Genomic DNA, 15,496 nt, shown 5'->3' on the forward strand with positions numbered 1-15,496 from the left:
GTGTGTGCTCTTACAAATTAATTTCTAAGCATTATACACTTGAAAAAGCATTAGCATTCATTTTGATTCATACCATATGTTATATCTTCAAGTGAGAGAGAGACAAAAAGTGGGTAACCTCTCAAAATGGGTAATAAGACTTTACTTTTTGGAACATAATAAACACAGTTTACATTTATAATGGCTAGAGGTGGGAGTAAGTCACATATGTGCAAGTCACAAGTAAGTCTCAAATCTTAAACTTCAAACATTAAGCAAGTCCAAGTCATTTTTTGTGAGAATCAAGAAAGTCAATACAATAAAAATATATAATAAACAAATAAATAAAAATTAAAACTACATAGCCTAAGATGTAAATGTAACTGAAATTAGTCAAACATGAAAAGTATTTAAGTACAACTGTTTCTATAAGCCTTAAACATTGAAGAAAACCATGAAAAAAATATTAAACAATTCAAGTAAAATGGTTTATATGCAACCAAATGGCATTCTTCCAACAAGCATCACCCTTATGGGACATGAACACATCTTTAAGTTAGATTCTTCCTTGTTTAACAAAATAATACAACAAGACCAGTTTATAATGTACATCTCAATAAATGTACAGTTTATAATGTACATCTCAATAAATTAGAATGTCATGGAAAAGTATATTTATATCGGTAACTTAACTCAAATTGTGAAACTCTTGTATTAAATAAATTCAGTGCTCACAGACTTAAGTAGTTTAAGTCTTTGGTTCTTTTAATTGTGATTATTTTGGCTCACATTTAACAAAAACCCACCGATTCATTATCTCAACAAATTAAAATATGGTGACATGCCAATAAGCAAATTAGCTCAAAACACCTGCAAAGGTTTCCTGAGCCTTCAAAATGGTCTCTCAGTTTGGTTCACTAGGTTACACAATCATGGGGAAGACTGCTGATCTGATAGCTCTCCAGAAGACAATCATTGACAACCTTCACAAAGAGGGTAAGCCACAAACATTCATTGCCAAAGAAGCTGGCTATTCACAGAGTGCTGTATCTAAACCTGTTAACAGAAAGTTGAGTGGAAGTTAAAAGTGGAAGAAAAAGATGCACAACCGAGAGAACTGCAACCTTATAAAAAAGTGACATGACATTCAGCCAAGTATGGTGACCCATACTCAGAATTTGTGCTCTGCATTTAACCCATTCAAAGTGAACACACACAGAGCAGTGAACACACACACACACACACAGCCGGGGCAGTGGGCAGCCATTTATGCTGCTGCGCCCGGGGAGCAGATGGGGGTTTGATGCCTTGCTCAAGGGCACCTAAATTGTGGTATTGTGGCCCGAGATTTGAACCCACAACCCTAGGGTTAGGAGTCAAACTCTCTAACCACTTGGCCACGCCTTCCTTTTGGCCTAGTGAGGATTGTCAAGCAAAATCGATTCAAGAATTTGAGTGAACTTCACAAGTAATGGACTGATGCTGGGTTCAAGGCATCAAGAGCCACCACACACTGAAGTATCAAGGAATTTGATGAACCACAGACAACGTCAGAGGCGTCTTACCTGGGCTAATGAGAAGAAGAACTGCACTGTTGCCCAGTGGTCCAAAGTCCTCTTTTCAGATAAGAGCAAGTGTTGTATTTCATTTGGAGACCAAGTTCCTAGAGTCAGGAGGAAGGGTGGAGAAGCTCATAGCCCAAGTTGCTTGAAGTCCAGTGTTAAGTTTCCACAGTCTGTTATGATTTGGGGTGCAATGGCATCTGCTGGTGTTGGTCCATTGTTTTTTTTTAAAACCAGAGTCACTGCACCCATTTACCAAGAAATTTTGGAGCAATTTATGCTTCCTTCTGCTGACCAGCTTTTGGAAGATGCTGATTTCATTTTCCAGCAGGATTTGGTACCTGCCCACACTGCCAAAAGCACCAAAAGTTGGTTAAATTACCATTTTGTTTGTTGTGCTTGACTGGCCAGCAAAGTCACCAGACCTTCTCTATGGGGTATTGTCAAGAGGAAAATGAGAAACAAGAGACCAAAAAATGCAGATGAGCTGAAGGCGACAGTCAAAGAAACCTGGGGTTTCATACCACCTCAGCATTACCACAAATCGATCACCTCTATGCCACGCTGAATTGAGGCAGTAATTAAAGCAAAAGGAACCCCTACCAAGTATTGAGTACATGTACAGTAAATGAACATACTTTCCAGAAGGCCAACAATTGTCTAATAATGTTCCTTTTTGAACGTTCACTCTCGTTATGTATGGGAAAACTCCTTTTTTCATTCTGCTGAAGTCTAATTTGTTCATGTTTGTGTAGATGCACAAAAAAATGGCGCTTCAGCCAGCCAAAAGGGGAGGGGCAACCACTCGCGTGTCACCTTGTTTCACTACCGAAGCTGCCCTAGGGAGCTAGAGAGGAAAACGAGGGGCTTCGTTCTCGCCTAGGCTGGAACACCCCCCAAAAGCTCATTCTCCCTTGCCTGTATGCGTTTCCTCCTATCTCCCCGATTTGCCAGATCATCAGGCGAGTCAGGGAAACCAAATGCTCCCTCCTCTTAGTAGCTCCGCTCTGGAAGAACCAGGCTTGGATTAATAAATAAACTTTTCCACAACATTCTAATTTATTGAGATGCACCTGTAAATAGCAGCAAGAAACTCCTGGAAGCTCAGATGTGTGAAGCTGTAGACTTTCCTCTGATGAATCACAGATTTCTCCTTAAATATTTCAGTGCAAATCCTAGAATACACTGAGGCATCAATGACATCTATGTTGCACTCTTTCAGATCCTCATATGATATTGCCTTTCTTCAACTGTTTGAAATCCAGTTTAGCAAGTTTCAAAATCACATCTCGGTTGGGCAGCCATAGTTTTCCTTGATCTCGCCTATCGATGTACTTCTAATTCCTTATGTTACTGTCAAGGTCCAGAAAAGTATAAAAGACATCGTCAAAATAGTCCATCTGCCATCAGTGGTTCAGTTTGAATTTTATCAAGCAACAAGAATACTTTTATGCAAAGAAAACAAAAATAACAACTTTATTCAACAATTCCTCTCCTCTATGTCTTTCCGTATCACCATGGCACCATTCTGGAGAACATCAATTGAACGTATGCAGTGTACGCTCATCTGTGTTTTCTTTAAAATCAAAGCATAAATACATGTAGTAAACATATCTGTGTGTCGTAGCTGACACAGAATAGCGTACGCAGTTTGCATTCAGCGGATGTTCTCCAAAATGGATATATGTGATATGTGATGCGGAAAGACAGAGGAGACAAATTGTTGAATAAAGTTATTTTTGTTTTCATATTGTTAGATTTTTAATACTTTGTGACCTGGATCCCCCCCCCCCCCCCCCCCCCTTATTTGTATTTTTATCTCATGTGAGTGTTTATAATTATAAAGACATTAGTCAAAATACTCTTTTAGTCTACATCTGTATAAAGAGCTACTGTAAACATTTAAAACGTTCAGCCTTTTGAACTTCCATCAATCAGTAGAAAAAAGAAATAACACAGGGTTCTTTTCATTCATCTTCCAGTGGGCCAAAGTCTCTTAACTTCCCAGGAAATTTGCAGGCCTGATTACTATTCATACATTTTAATTATGGACATTTACTACAAACAACTCTGTTTTAAATACAGAGAAATAAATAGCCTAATTCTTTTCATTGTTCTTTAGTCAAAGCACATCCTCTCGGAATTTCAAAAGTCTTTGCACCATCAAAAATCGCTGCTTTTCTTCTTGTGTAATTAATAATCTCCTGCGACAGGGTATGGGATCAGAATCCCGCCAAATGTATTGCAGTCACAGATCGAAAGATAATAAGCATAAATCAAATATTTAAAAACCCGTGTACAATAATAAAGCACAAAACGAGTCATGGATTGAAAAATAATATGTGTAAATATATGCATTTTCCCCATAGACTTTTGGAAAATCGCCAAAAATAAGATCTGTGTTCAACAAAGAGTTATGATCCTTACATGTTTTGTTTATCAAGATAATCTTTACAAGTTAATCAAAAATGTATACATTTTGAACCCTAAATAAAGCCGTCAGATATAAAATGCTAACGGCAGGCTATAAACGGACTACAGCACACCATGGTTGTGGATCAACGTCATCATCACTGGAATGCTCTGCAAACGTCATCAAAGGAAGTCAACGATGGGGTCGCGCAGATTATGATATAACATAAATATATAGGACTACATTCATATTTTAATTTTTATTAACAATCACATTTAAAATATGTACACTATACTATAATAAGAAATAAAAAAAAAACTATAGTACTATATAGTACTATAAAGTACTATATAATGAAAACTGTATGTTTAATATACACTTTAATTGACTATTGCTGCTATTACTTGACTATTAACAGAATTGAAGCCCTGCTGTAACTGTCATGAAAATAAGAAAATAAACTTTTATTTGGTTAACTGTGTATATATGTGTTTTTTATAAATGTTCATATAATTGCATAGCTGTCTCGTGTGCCTTCTTCCTGTGCACAGCCATATAGTAAACTTTTCTTTGCACTTTTGCCAATCAAATAAACATTAAATAGAATTAAGATTTTATTATAAGATCTTGATTTTATTGTTTTTTAAAAATGATTTGGGGTTGTATTTAATCCTATCTTGATGTTTTATGTTTTATTGATGTCTATTAAAGTAAATGTAATGATAAATATACATTTCAAAGAGTTCTATGTACTGTAATTATATAAAGCTATACTGTCAGTGCACCATAGTTAAGCAAATGAAGTAGATCATTGGGTTTGATTCAGTTCATAAGGATTAAAACATCTTGCCGACACAACGCACAACGGTACACAACAATGTTCCGATCTAGGTCGCATTAGCTTTTGGTATCGGAAAACCTTTTTCTCCATGGTTAAAATGCCAAAAACTAGATATAAGAACAACCAGAAATGTTTGTCACTTTTCAGTTTCGCGCTATACTCAACGTTATCGTGTGGGTAAGTGTCAGATGTAAAATGGAACCGGAAACTGTTAGGCCAGTAGAGAGTGTAGTCGGAAACATGTCACAATTCCCACTGCATATAGTCTATTCGAAGGGAGTGAACATGTTCAGTTTGAAGGGCACATCACAGGGAATAAGGGAACATCGATACATCACTTCACAGGAAGTGGAGAGCGATTATCCCCCAACCGTCATTGCGCGCAGCACGTCATCACCAGTCAAAACCAGGGGGGCAGGGTTTCATATTTTATTGAAGCATCCCTGGGCACCGCCATTGGCTAACGGACCCCCATCTGCTGTTAGCATTCCATGGACTCCCATTCATTTTTGCATCACTTTGACAGCGAATAACTTTACATCTGAGTCGTTTAAAGACTCCATTTGTCCATTCATTATTTCTAAAGAAACACGAAAATGTATAAAAGGCCCATTACCTTGTATCTTACATTGTGGCCCTGTAGAATCAGTTTTTGTAAAAATAGGCAAACGATTGCATCATAACCTGCGACTCTTTGTCGCACAGTAGAGAAATTACCGTATGGACAGGAGGAGAAGCTCGCAGACAATCTTTTACTGTGTATGAGGCAATCGGGGGGACGTGGAGGCATGATAGGCTTTTCAATCGAGGGAACCCATGCGCCGCTAACTTCCGGGTTGTCCTACAAAGTAACGCCATAACTTCGGCACTCTATTTAGAAATGCAAGCGCAGAACGTGGAAACAAGAGTAAAGGGGAAAAGACCACAAGCACAAAAAAAAAAAAAACAACAACAACAACTTTTGAGCAGGAAACCTGATTTTGTTTCATTTGGAAAATTTTGAATTCATGTTTCAGTTTTGTGCAATATAATTTTAAATGTGTTTACATTTTTGATTCACGCATATTATTTTTCGATCCATGACTGCGCTGTTTGTTTATTTTTCGGTTTTGTGCTTTATTATTGTACACGTGTTTTTAAATATTTGATTTATGCTTATTATTTTTCGATCTGTGAATGCAATACATTTGGCGGGATTCAGATCCCATAACAGGGCTGTGATGTGACTGTTGAGTTTTGAGTTAGGACATCAGAGTTATATTCTAAAGTTATGAAACTTTATTTTTTTAGATAATTGTTCAAGATGCTTCTGTAAAACCGGTTCTTATTTCTGTAGTAAAGATAAAAATAAATAAAGCACTTTGGATTTTGTCTTAAATTATATCCTGAGCCAATTTCTTTATAATAACCCTACATAGAGTGCATGTGACTAAAAGGGGATTTACAGAAAGGGTCTGCTGTCCACGTCCTCCGCGCATGTTCCACTTTTCCAGAAGAGATTGCTGCCACATAAAAAGTCAGAGTCAGTGTTTGTACTGTTAGAAGAAGGGTAACTTCTGTGGATCCACGTATCCCTCCGAATGCATAAAAGAGTAGAGTTGGCTAAACGTCAAAAGAAAATGTATCAGAAAACAAGAATGTCGACAGACTCTGAAACCAGATCAGACGCAGTAAGTTAATGAATTCTTTGTTTTGTTATACGGAATTGATGACCAGTTTGCTGCATTACTTTTACACACCACCTAATGTCAGGATTTTTATGGAATAATACGTTCAATCTCGGTTTGTTTTCACCAAACCCTGTTGTGTAGCCGCCTTTCCATAGTGACCGGAAGTCACTATTTTCCAATAGAAATAGAATAGAAAGTAGTGCGGGAGCTGCGTGGAGTTCCGATCACATGCGTATGCGGAAATTTCGGATCCGAGTTGAGCCTCGGATACGTTCAAATATTTGAACTTCTGCGACTAGACCGTATGCTAACGCCCGACCGGATGTGATGTATTCTAATAAAAACTATCGGTGCGAGGTCAGAATTACCAATATTTTGTTAACATAAACATTATCCTTTAAACACTATTTCTGTAAAATTGTGGTTTATAATAATTATGCCAGAAATAATTATTTAATAATTATTAAACCATTATTTACGTTGATTAGCCCCCTAAAACCTACTGTTTTTATTTTGGGGGTCATCTGATTTGACGATGCATTCATACATTAACTATGTTCATTAAAATTATTAATTTTACCATGGTGAATATCAAATGCCAAGGTAACGGTTGCTGCACGACCAGTTTGAAAGTTCTGCGCGACTGCCGCTAGAGGGAGAAATGCGTCTGCAGTGGACGTGTGTCTTTTGGTCGCTCGGTATTCACTGCAATGTATGCGCGCAAGCGGGACATTTCTTTACATTTCTCCATTTGTGGTCTGAAAAAGAAAGAAAGGCAAACAGCATTAGAACAACACAAGGGTGAATAAATTATGACTTAGGCGTTTTTGGGTGAACAGGAAGTTTAAAATGTTTCACACGGGCTACTTTTCTCAAAACCCAACGTTTTATGCAAATTATAGGCTATGTAATGTAATATTTCAGTAGCTTACACTGCAAAGTTTTGCGATTTAGGGGCACATCATGAATAAATGTTGTTTTTTGGGACATAGTAGCTGATGACGAGCAACCACGTTCCACATGTTGATTTTCAAAAAGGATTAGAACTGTAAGGTAATCCTTTCCTCTGTCAGTGTTCAGGTCAGCAGTCAGCTGTTCCTCTGGCTGTGGTTGAGGAGGTCTTACTGAACCTGCCAGCACATCAGGTGGTCCAAGTCTGTCGGTTGGTGTGTCATGAGTGGAAGGAGCTGGTGGACAGTGCTGCACACTGGAGAGTGCGCTGTCGGAGAGAGGGGCTCCAGCCGAATGATGCTTCCAGATCCCCAGAGGACTGGTGCCAGTTTTACTTTCTATCTAAGTTCAGACGTAACCTGCTCAAGAATCCCAGAGCTGATGGTAGGATACATAATTAGGATTGTACAATATAATGAATTTTGCAACTGGTGTCTCTTCTCTGATGTGTTTATTAGATGGACTTCAAGGATGGGAGATTGTACAGAATCGAGCTGACAACTGGGCAACCGAGTTGAACAGAATACCGTTTCCAGACAACACCGTCACCAAATGTTTTGTAACATCTGATAGGTATGTTTGATATTTTAGATCTTTAAAAAATTTTTTTAGCTCATTTTATTTCAGTCAATGTTGCAATATGAAGATAAAAGCAAATACCAAGCCAGTCCACACGTGAATCACCCACCTCAACTTTGTCCTCAGTCTGTGTTTGAAGGAGCAGCTGATTGATCTGAAGGAAGAAGGCTACAGTGAGGCTTTCATGGATCAACTGCGACCTCATATCAAAATATCAGACTGGTGAGCATTTACTCAAACTCCCACAGTATCTTAGGGGGTGGATCCTGTAATTATTTCTAATTTCTATTCATTATTTTATTGTTCATCTAAACCTGTGTGACGTCTTTGTAAAAAAAAAAATAAAAAAAATAAAAGAGATACTTCTGTGTTACTTCTGTGATATAGTGTTTTTTTTTTTTTTTGTCAGAATGATGAGAGTTAATTGAGTCACACAGGCTAAGAGTGACTGAGTGACTGTAAACGATAACAGTTTTCATCTTAAGATGAACTATCCCTCTAAGAAGACAGTACCAGTGTTAATTCAGATTCTAATTGGAATTTTTTTTAACAGAGACACATTTATTGGATGTCTTATCTGCAGGTATACCCCACCCTCTGGTTATAGAAGTCATTATTGCTTGTCTGTACAGTTCCTTGATCAGGAGAGGAATCCCATCATTAGCTGCCATCCTGATGTTTTCCGTCAACAGGGGAACGATTATCCATGGTGTCAAGTAAGTAGAGTGACACTGAAAGTCCAGTTATTCCCCTGTAATCAAGCTACTAGTCAAAGCTTGAGTTTTGTCTGCTTTATTTCAGATTACCTACATCTTTAGGAATTATGGTTCTGGGATTAGATTTATCCGTTTCACTCATGGAGGAATGGAATGGTCTGGAATACGGGTTACTAACAGTAGTGTGGAAATCTGTCCAGCTACAGTTTTCTAGAGTGATTTTTTTTTTTACTTTCCTAAATGTAAACGGCACAAAAGTGACCTACAGGTAAAGAATTCTAATGAATTCTAATATGTCTTTAGGAGATCACGTATTTATTATAATGTAAATCAGTGGTTCCCAACCTTTTTCAATTCGTGGCCAACACAACCAAACACATATGTTTCCGTGGCCCACTGCAAAAAATGAACCGACCCCGCTATTGTTGGGTTAATAACTTAGTATTCAGAAGCTAGATTGTTAAATGTATTTATTGAATGTACTAGGGCTGTGCGATATGGACAAAAAAAAAAAAGATTTTAATCATGATTTTGACACACACAGATATGCTTTACAGTCATAAATGCATTCAGGATGAATTTGAAAGATATTTACAAAAGAAAACCAATTAGAGCTTTATCAAAAAGTTGTAACGTCTCTAAAACAGACATAAGTCAAAATAATCACTACAGTAAAGGTGTAACAAAATGTATATAAATACATAAATAAATAAATCCCAGGGACTTTTATTTTTTTTGCCATGCATTGTTCATAGAGCTCATTAATTGTAGCGGTGCCTCAGGTGTTGAAATAGATTTGTTATACATTATACAGGTTCACACGTACTCCGTCTGCAGTGCGTATATACAGTATGTGTATGGAGTTCAGAAGCAGCAGCGAGAGAGCGTTATTGTAACACGAAAGCAGTGTTACACATTTTAAGGAGGAGACACATTTTAAGTGTGGCCACTTAAAATGTGTCTCCTCTCACTTAAACTGCGTCCTGTGCACTCAGCTCTCTCTATGCTCATGTGCTATTAATTATTTTCACTTGTTTTTATTGCTAGCCTTTTACTGCGTGCAGTGTGAACGCTGATCCGTTAACATGGGCTCGGAAAAAAAACGCATTCTGATTGGATCGGATAGTATACTGCGGGAGGTCAGTGCAGCTGAAAATTGTGCTATAAAGCGATTTAGAAATTGCGCAAGCTCAAATCGGGATTTTATGATGATTTCGGTTCATCACACAGGCCTAGAATGGACTGGAAATGAACAGAAAATAACTCGGGCTGACACCGCTCAGCCAAACGAAAAACCAGATCCAGGCAGAGCTCGGCAGCGGTAGCAGAGCAAGCAGGAGGAAGCATGTTGACAGCCATTTATGCATGTTTGAATTTGTTGTTCTATGCAGCAAAAATATCTAAGATATATTGGTAGTTTATTCTTAAACCAATCAGCGAGCTCGAATAGTGGAAGCATATCACAGTTTAATATTTATTTTTTTGTTATTTAATTATGTATATGAAATGATGTTATTATGTTATGACTTAGACATTTTTACATATATTAACAATATTATTGTTTCTTTTAATAGTAATTGGTGGCCCAGCTGCAATACCACAATACCACCGCGACCCACTAGGGGGCCGCGGACCATAGGTTGAAAACCACTGCTGTAGATGTATTCTGTGCCAATCAAGATTGTTATACTGTTAAATGAAGGACCCTAGTTGACCACTGTAACTACAGCTATAGACACATACTGCTTAGGGTATCAAAATCGTATATCTCGACATGAGTAATTGTATGCAATGAGAACGACAATCACAATTCTCGATATAAGAGCAAAAAATACTTGCCTAATTAATGTGAGATAAAAGTTCTCTAGTTTATTAGACAAATAAAATGCTATAAATTAAATTTGGTTTGATTTATTTTGATGGGTCTATCTAATAGAAATAAGAAATAGTAAAAAAATTGAATAAAGTAATCAAATCTAAAATAAAACTTCACTGTACAAATTAAATATAAATATTTTCATTAAAGTTAAAAAAGTGAGGTGGAAGGGGGTGGGATCAGAAAAGCACAAGCTGGGATTTGATCCCAGGTTGCCTGAAGAAACACACTTTTACAAATCCATATAGATTTTAAGGAAAGCAACAAAGTAAAAACGGTACATAGTACATCACTGCAATTACATTTCAAGAATAATTATTGGTCTAGATTATGAAATATTGCACACAGGCACTGTTTTTATCTAGAATTTGTATTAAGATTGCAATCCCTTGCAGAGATAGTTAATTACCACAGAGCCACGAGACGTATGGGATCATTTGGTGATACTTTTTGTGTGTGTGTGTGTATATATATATATATATATATATATATATATATATATATATATATATATATATATATAAATATTGAGGCTGATCACACTGCCATTATACTGCCATTTATATGGAAGTTTTTCAACATTTCTCCTGTTATGTTTGAAGAAAGAAAGAAGGGCATAATTATTATTACTCATTATATTCTATAGGCTATTTTAATAATTAAAATACATAGGTTAATATATTATTGATCTAATATGATTTTAAAATCATATATTAATTAATGACATTGTAGTAAAATATTACACCACCCAAATATGTATTTACTTCCCTCTAATTCTCAACATCAGTGCAGGCTTTTTTTTAGCTTATATTGACTGTTATAAAAAGTGATTAGTGGCCTGCATATAGATAGCCTTGAAAATAAAACAACTGGACAAAATTATAGTTGATTACTAGACATAATATAATTTCATGACTCTGGACACTTCTTTGTGAAGCAAGTGGTATAATACAGAAAAATTATATTTTCTTTAGCCATATAAAAACAGTTGGGTAAAATTTATCTGCTGGAAATTTTAGGTATACAGCGACCCCTTGCAGCTCTAGTGTTAAAGGGGTCATAGGATGCCCATTTTCCACAAATTTATACGATTCTTTAGGGTCTTCATGAAAAGTGTTTAACATAGTCTGGTTAAAATTAATGGTAGTGAAAAAAAAAAACGTCAAAAACAGCTCTTTTCAGATCATGCAGTTTTGTAGCATTTTCCTTTAATTGTTAATGAGCTATGCTGACCCCGCCCCTCTCTTCCGAGTTGCTCACTGAGGTACTGTTTACTTTAGCCACATTCATTGTGAAATAGGGCTGTCAGTTTTGTGAAAAAATAATTTTCGATTTTTAAGACGTAAGTGTTTATTGAATCGATTGTAAAATAAGACGTTTCCTTTTTCAACGTCAAATAATGGACGAACGTAAAGAGAGTGCTGGAAACGCACAAGTCAGCAATATTTCTTATTTATTGGCATGAAGTTTCATGCAGAATAACAAACAGCAACAGAAGTGCAACATTCTTGAAAAAATATATTTGCGGAGGGGACGGCTGCCATAACAAAAGAAAAACATCACTGCAGGCTTCAACCCGGCTGCATTTATGATTTAGACAATTCAAAAATCTCCAAGATTATTTTAAATAATGATTCAATCCATTTCAAACAACTGTTCAAAAAATTAAACTTTAAATGGACAGAATCTCCTGTAACTAGATGCGCGAATGAGGTGAATTCGCCTCTACCACATCGCGAGACCTCCAGATGCACGTAAACGCTTCTTTATATTGACTTAACATTGAAATCATTCGCTCCAGATGCTCTATTCGCGTTTGGTGTGAACGCAGAGTAAGAGGTCGCTTCGACATCACTGGGTCTTATAGGCGCATAAAATTGCTGGTATTTTCTGTCTAGCTTTCGCAAGGCATAATGCACTTTCTGAATTCTTTATTTTCTTTTTCTGCTTGTTTGTGAGTTTTGTTACATCTATATTTTTTAATTGTTTAATTATTTTAAAATTAATAGTGTACATATTTGGTTAAAATCGATTCCCTATTTTCATTTTCGAAACTTTTTTTGGTTGGTCCGATCGATTGTGCAATCGATTTTCGAACTAAAAGTGACAGCCCTATTGTGAAACTTGCTAATTAGCAAAGGCAATTTGCAAAGATTCATTAAAAAGCCTTATACACACTTCTTCTTTGGGTAAAGCTGGATCATGAATGATTTGCGCGAACATAGACTCATTCACTTCAGAAACAAACGTAATCTATACTCCATCTTCAGTGGCTCAGATGTCGGGAGTAAATGACGACTGCCATGTTCATTATTACATCCACCACAGAACACCTCAATCGCTTAGGAAACATTCTTGTCATATATATATATATTTTTTTTTTTTTATTTTTATTTTTTTTTTTGAGGCCTTCTGACCCCAAGATTCAGCTAATCTCTGCAAATCTCCATCTCTCCTCCTCACCGTGCATTAGGGTGATAGAGACACACATTCTACTTCCATGCAGATCTGTAACGTCTTTAGTTGATTAGAACCTCTTAATAATTGCCCTGATCATGGAAATGGGGATTTCCAGTGCTCTAGCTCTTTAATTACAGCCAAAAATCAAAAATGTTGTTCTGTACAACGAAACACAAATCTTTGGTTTTACTCCTGGTGATTGATGATTAAACAAAAAAAAAAAAAAAAAAAAAAAAAAAAGACAAAGCAAAACAATTGCCCTACATGAAGCACTGAGAAATTAGGAATAAGTCAAACCAAGTGAAGCAATCAGTCAATCATCAATAATCTTTTATCAATCAATTAATAAACAAACAAGCATACTTTTAAATGACAAAGTGAATTATTTACATCAAATGCTAACAAATTAGTCATAAAGCAATCAAGGGAATTGTTCATCAATAAACAAACAATTAAACAACATTAAAAAGTTTTAAATTACAAAATGAAACGTTCCCCTCAAGTAATTAACCAAAGGAATAAATAATAGAACGACTTTCGTTATGTCGAGATAACGAGAAAATTAAGTCATTATAACAAGAAAATGACTTTTGTTATGTCGAGATAACCAGAAAATTAAGTCATTATAACGAGAAAACGACTTTCGTTATGTCGAGATAACGAGAAAATTAACTCATTATAACGAGAAAACAAGAAGGAAAAAAATTATAATGCATGGCCACTTAGAACTTCCGTTACTATGTGCACAAGAGAATAAGAAATTAGTTAACAAAACTAATTAAACCCTTGAAAACACAGTATGTAAAAAATAAATAAATGAATAAAAGTACATGAGACAAAACGTTCTGTAATATTTCACACCAGACGATCATTTAAGCACACATAATTCTGATTGTTGATGAGGCTGTAAGTTCACCATGGGTAAGTGAATCAAATCCTCAAAAAAGAAATTATAATAGAATAATAGAAGAAAATAGAAGAAAAAAAGTATTTTAAAGAGATCCTAAAAATAAATCTTTTCTCATTTACTCACCCCAGTATATCAAAAAATAAAATGAATCAAACATGAGTTTGTTTGTTTTTATTACCCTCATACAGCACATATTTACACTTTTAAAAGTTTTATTAATATTTGTAATAATAAAGACAAGTATATTTAGCTATTTACTTTATTATTATTTTTTTTTAATAATAAATTCATTTTTATTTTATAATCAATGCTTTGCACTTTAATATCATGTTTCTAAATGTTTTTTGTTTGTTTATTCCATATACTGTGTATAACTGGTGACACAATTTAATTGTGGTATTTTTTATTAAGTAAAAAAAAAAAAAAATTGCAAACTTATTTCTGTACCAATAAAATGTGGAACACTACATGTTTTGACACCAAAATGTAATCTCTATTTAATTTAACTTACAAAGTAAAGTTTTCCTCTGTATCACTTGATTTTGGGACATGTAAGATCCTGAACATTACAAATGATGGGATACAGTGGTCCCCAGTGCAGAAGTCCAGAGGAACTCAAATCTGCTCCTCCCAGAGCTTGACAGTGGAGGTCGCTCCCTGCTTCTTCAGCTCCGTTGTCTCGGCTGAGGAGCCAGTGATGTCCCACTACTGCTCTACACACTTTATGTTTCAACTCAACCAAAATCTTCACAACACCTGCACGTCATTACCAGCTCTAAAGCACATCACTGGCCTTGAATAAAGACACATAGACTCTCTTGTAATGTTTATTTGTTACTCCAGTGAGTGTCTTATCTGAGTTTACATTCCATCCTCATATCTGTTTTCTGCCTGACAGTACAACTGTGCCTTCCAGGGAAAAAAAACAATGCAGTGCTTTGAACATTAGGTGGAGACAAATATCTGAAACCAAAAATCAGTCATAATCATTTTAACATCTCATCTGAACTTACTATTCCTTTTACTTTATTCGCAAAAAAATGGGTCCGGTTTTTTGTGCTTTGATGCAACAGAGCTCCGGTGATACGTCTGATTTACAGGTGGTCACAAACTCAAAGATAACCATCACTATTTACTTACAGATGAGCACATCTGGTCTTAGTGGCACCTAAAATGTTACTTCAGTAAGCATTTCTCAAGGTCTGCTGAAAGTCAATTTCTGCATAAATCTGTAAAAGCTAATAAAATTGCAATATAGTATCTGAAACACGTTAACAGGGGACACCAGGGTAAATTTCTATTGTTTCGTTTTTTTCTCTCTCCGGTGACTTTTTCTCTAGATATGTTTGTTCTTGAAAGTCTTGTTGTAAGCACATACCCTAAATAATTGTATACCTTTATTGCTCCATGTTCATTTAACACACACTGACCTTCTATGGTTATAGAAGATCACATTTATAAATTGAATAAAATCAGTGTATAAAAACATTTTATACCCCAAACTCTACCCAAGCTGACATTTTTGACAAATGACATTAT

The 15,496-nt window shown here is 35.8% G+C and overlaps 1 protein-coding gene across 2 annotated transcripts; it reads left to right on the plus strand.

The window, feature by feature from the left end:
- The first annotated feature begins 6,211 nt into the window (after nt 1–6,211).
- LOC113106354 (F-box only protein 44-like) lies at nt 6,212–9,133 on the plus strand. 2 transcript variants are annotated; one of them, XM_026268198.1, is made up of 6 exons: nt 6,212–6,465; nt 7,539–7,800; nt 7,875–7,989; nt 8,122–8,217; nt 8,628–8,711; nt 8,797–9,133. In XM_026268198.1, exons 1-6 carry the CDS (start codon nt 6,376–6,378, stop codon nt 8,981–8,983), a joined length of 834 nt encoding a protein of 277 aa, XP_026123983.1. In that variant the 5' UTR covers nt 6,212–6,375; the 3' UTR covers nt 8,984–9,133. The 2 variants fall into 2 exon arrangements, with proteins under 2 accessions (XP_026123983.1, XP_026123984.1); XM_026268199.1 differs by having other exon boundaries at nt 6,216–6,465; nt 8,579–8,711.
- The last annotated feature ends 6,363 nt before the right edge of the window (nt 9,134–15,496 follow it).

Source organism: Carassius auratus, chromosome 7 (genome assembly GCF_003368295.1).
Source record: "Carassius auratus strain Wakin chromosome 7, ASM336829v1, whole genome shotgun sequence".
In the NCBI taxonomy this organism is placed as follows: Eukaryota; Metazoa; Chordata; class Actinopteri; order Cypriniformes; family Cyprinidae; genus Carassius; species Carassius auratus.

What these genes read in the sequence shown, in the direction of transcription:
- LOC113106354 (XM_026268198.1), top strand. Translation starts at nt 6,376, where the DNA reads ATGCATAAAAGAGTAGAGTTGGCTAAACGTCAAAAGAAAATGTATCAG. An exon ending in TGTTTTGTAACATCTGATAG is followed by an intron (nt 7,990 to 8,121) that starts GTATGTTTGATA and finishes CTTTGTCCTCAG; the next exon opens with TCTGTGTTTGAAGGAGCAGC. An exon ending in CATATCAAAATATCAGACTG is followed by an intron (nt 8,218 to 8,627) that starts GTGAGCATTTAC and finishes TTGTCTGTACAG; the next exon opens with TTCCTTGATCAGGAGAGGAA.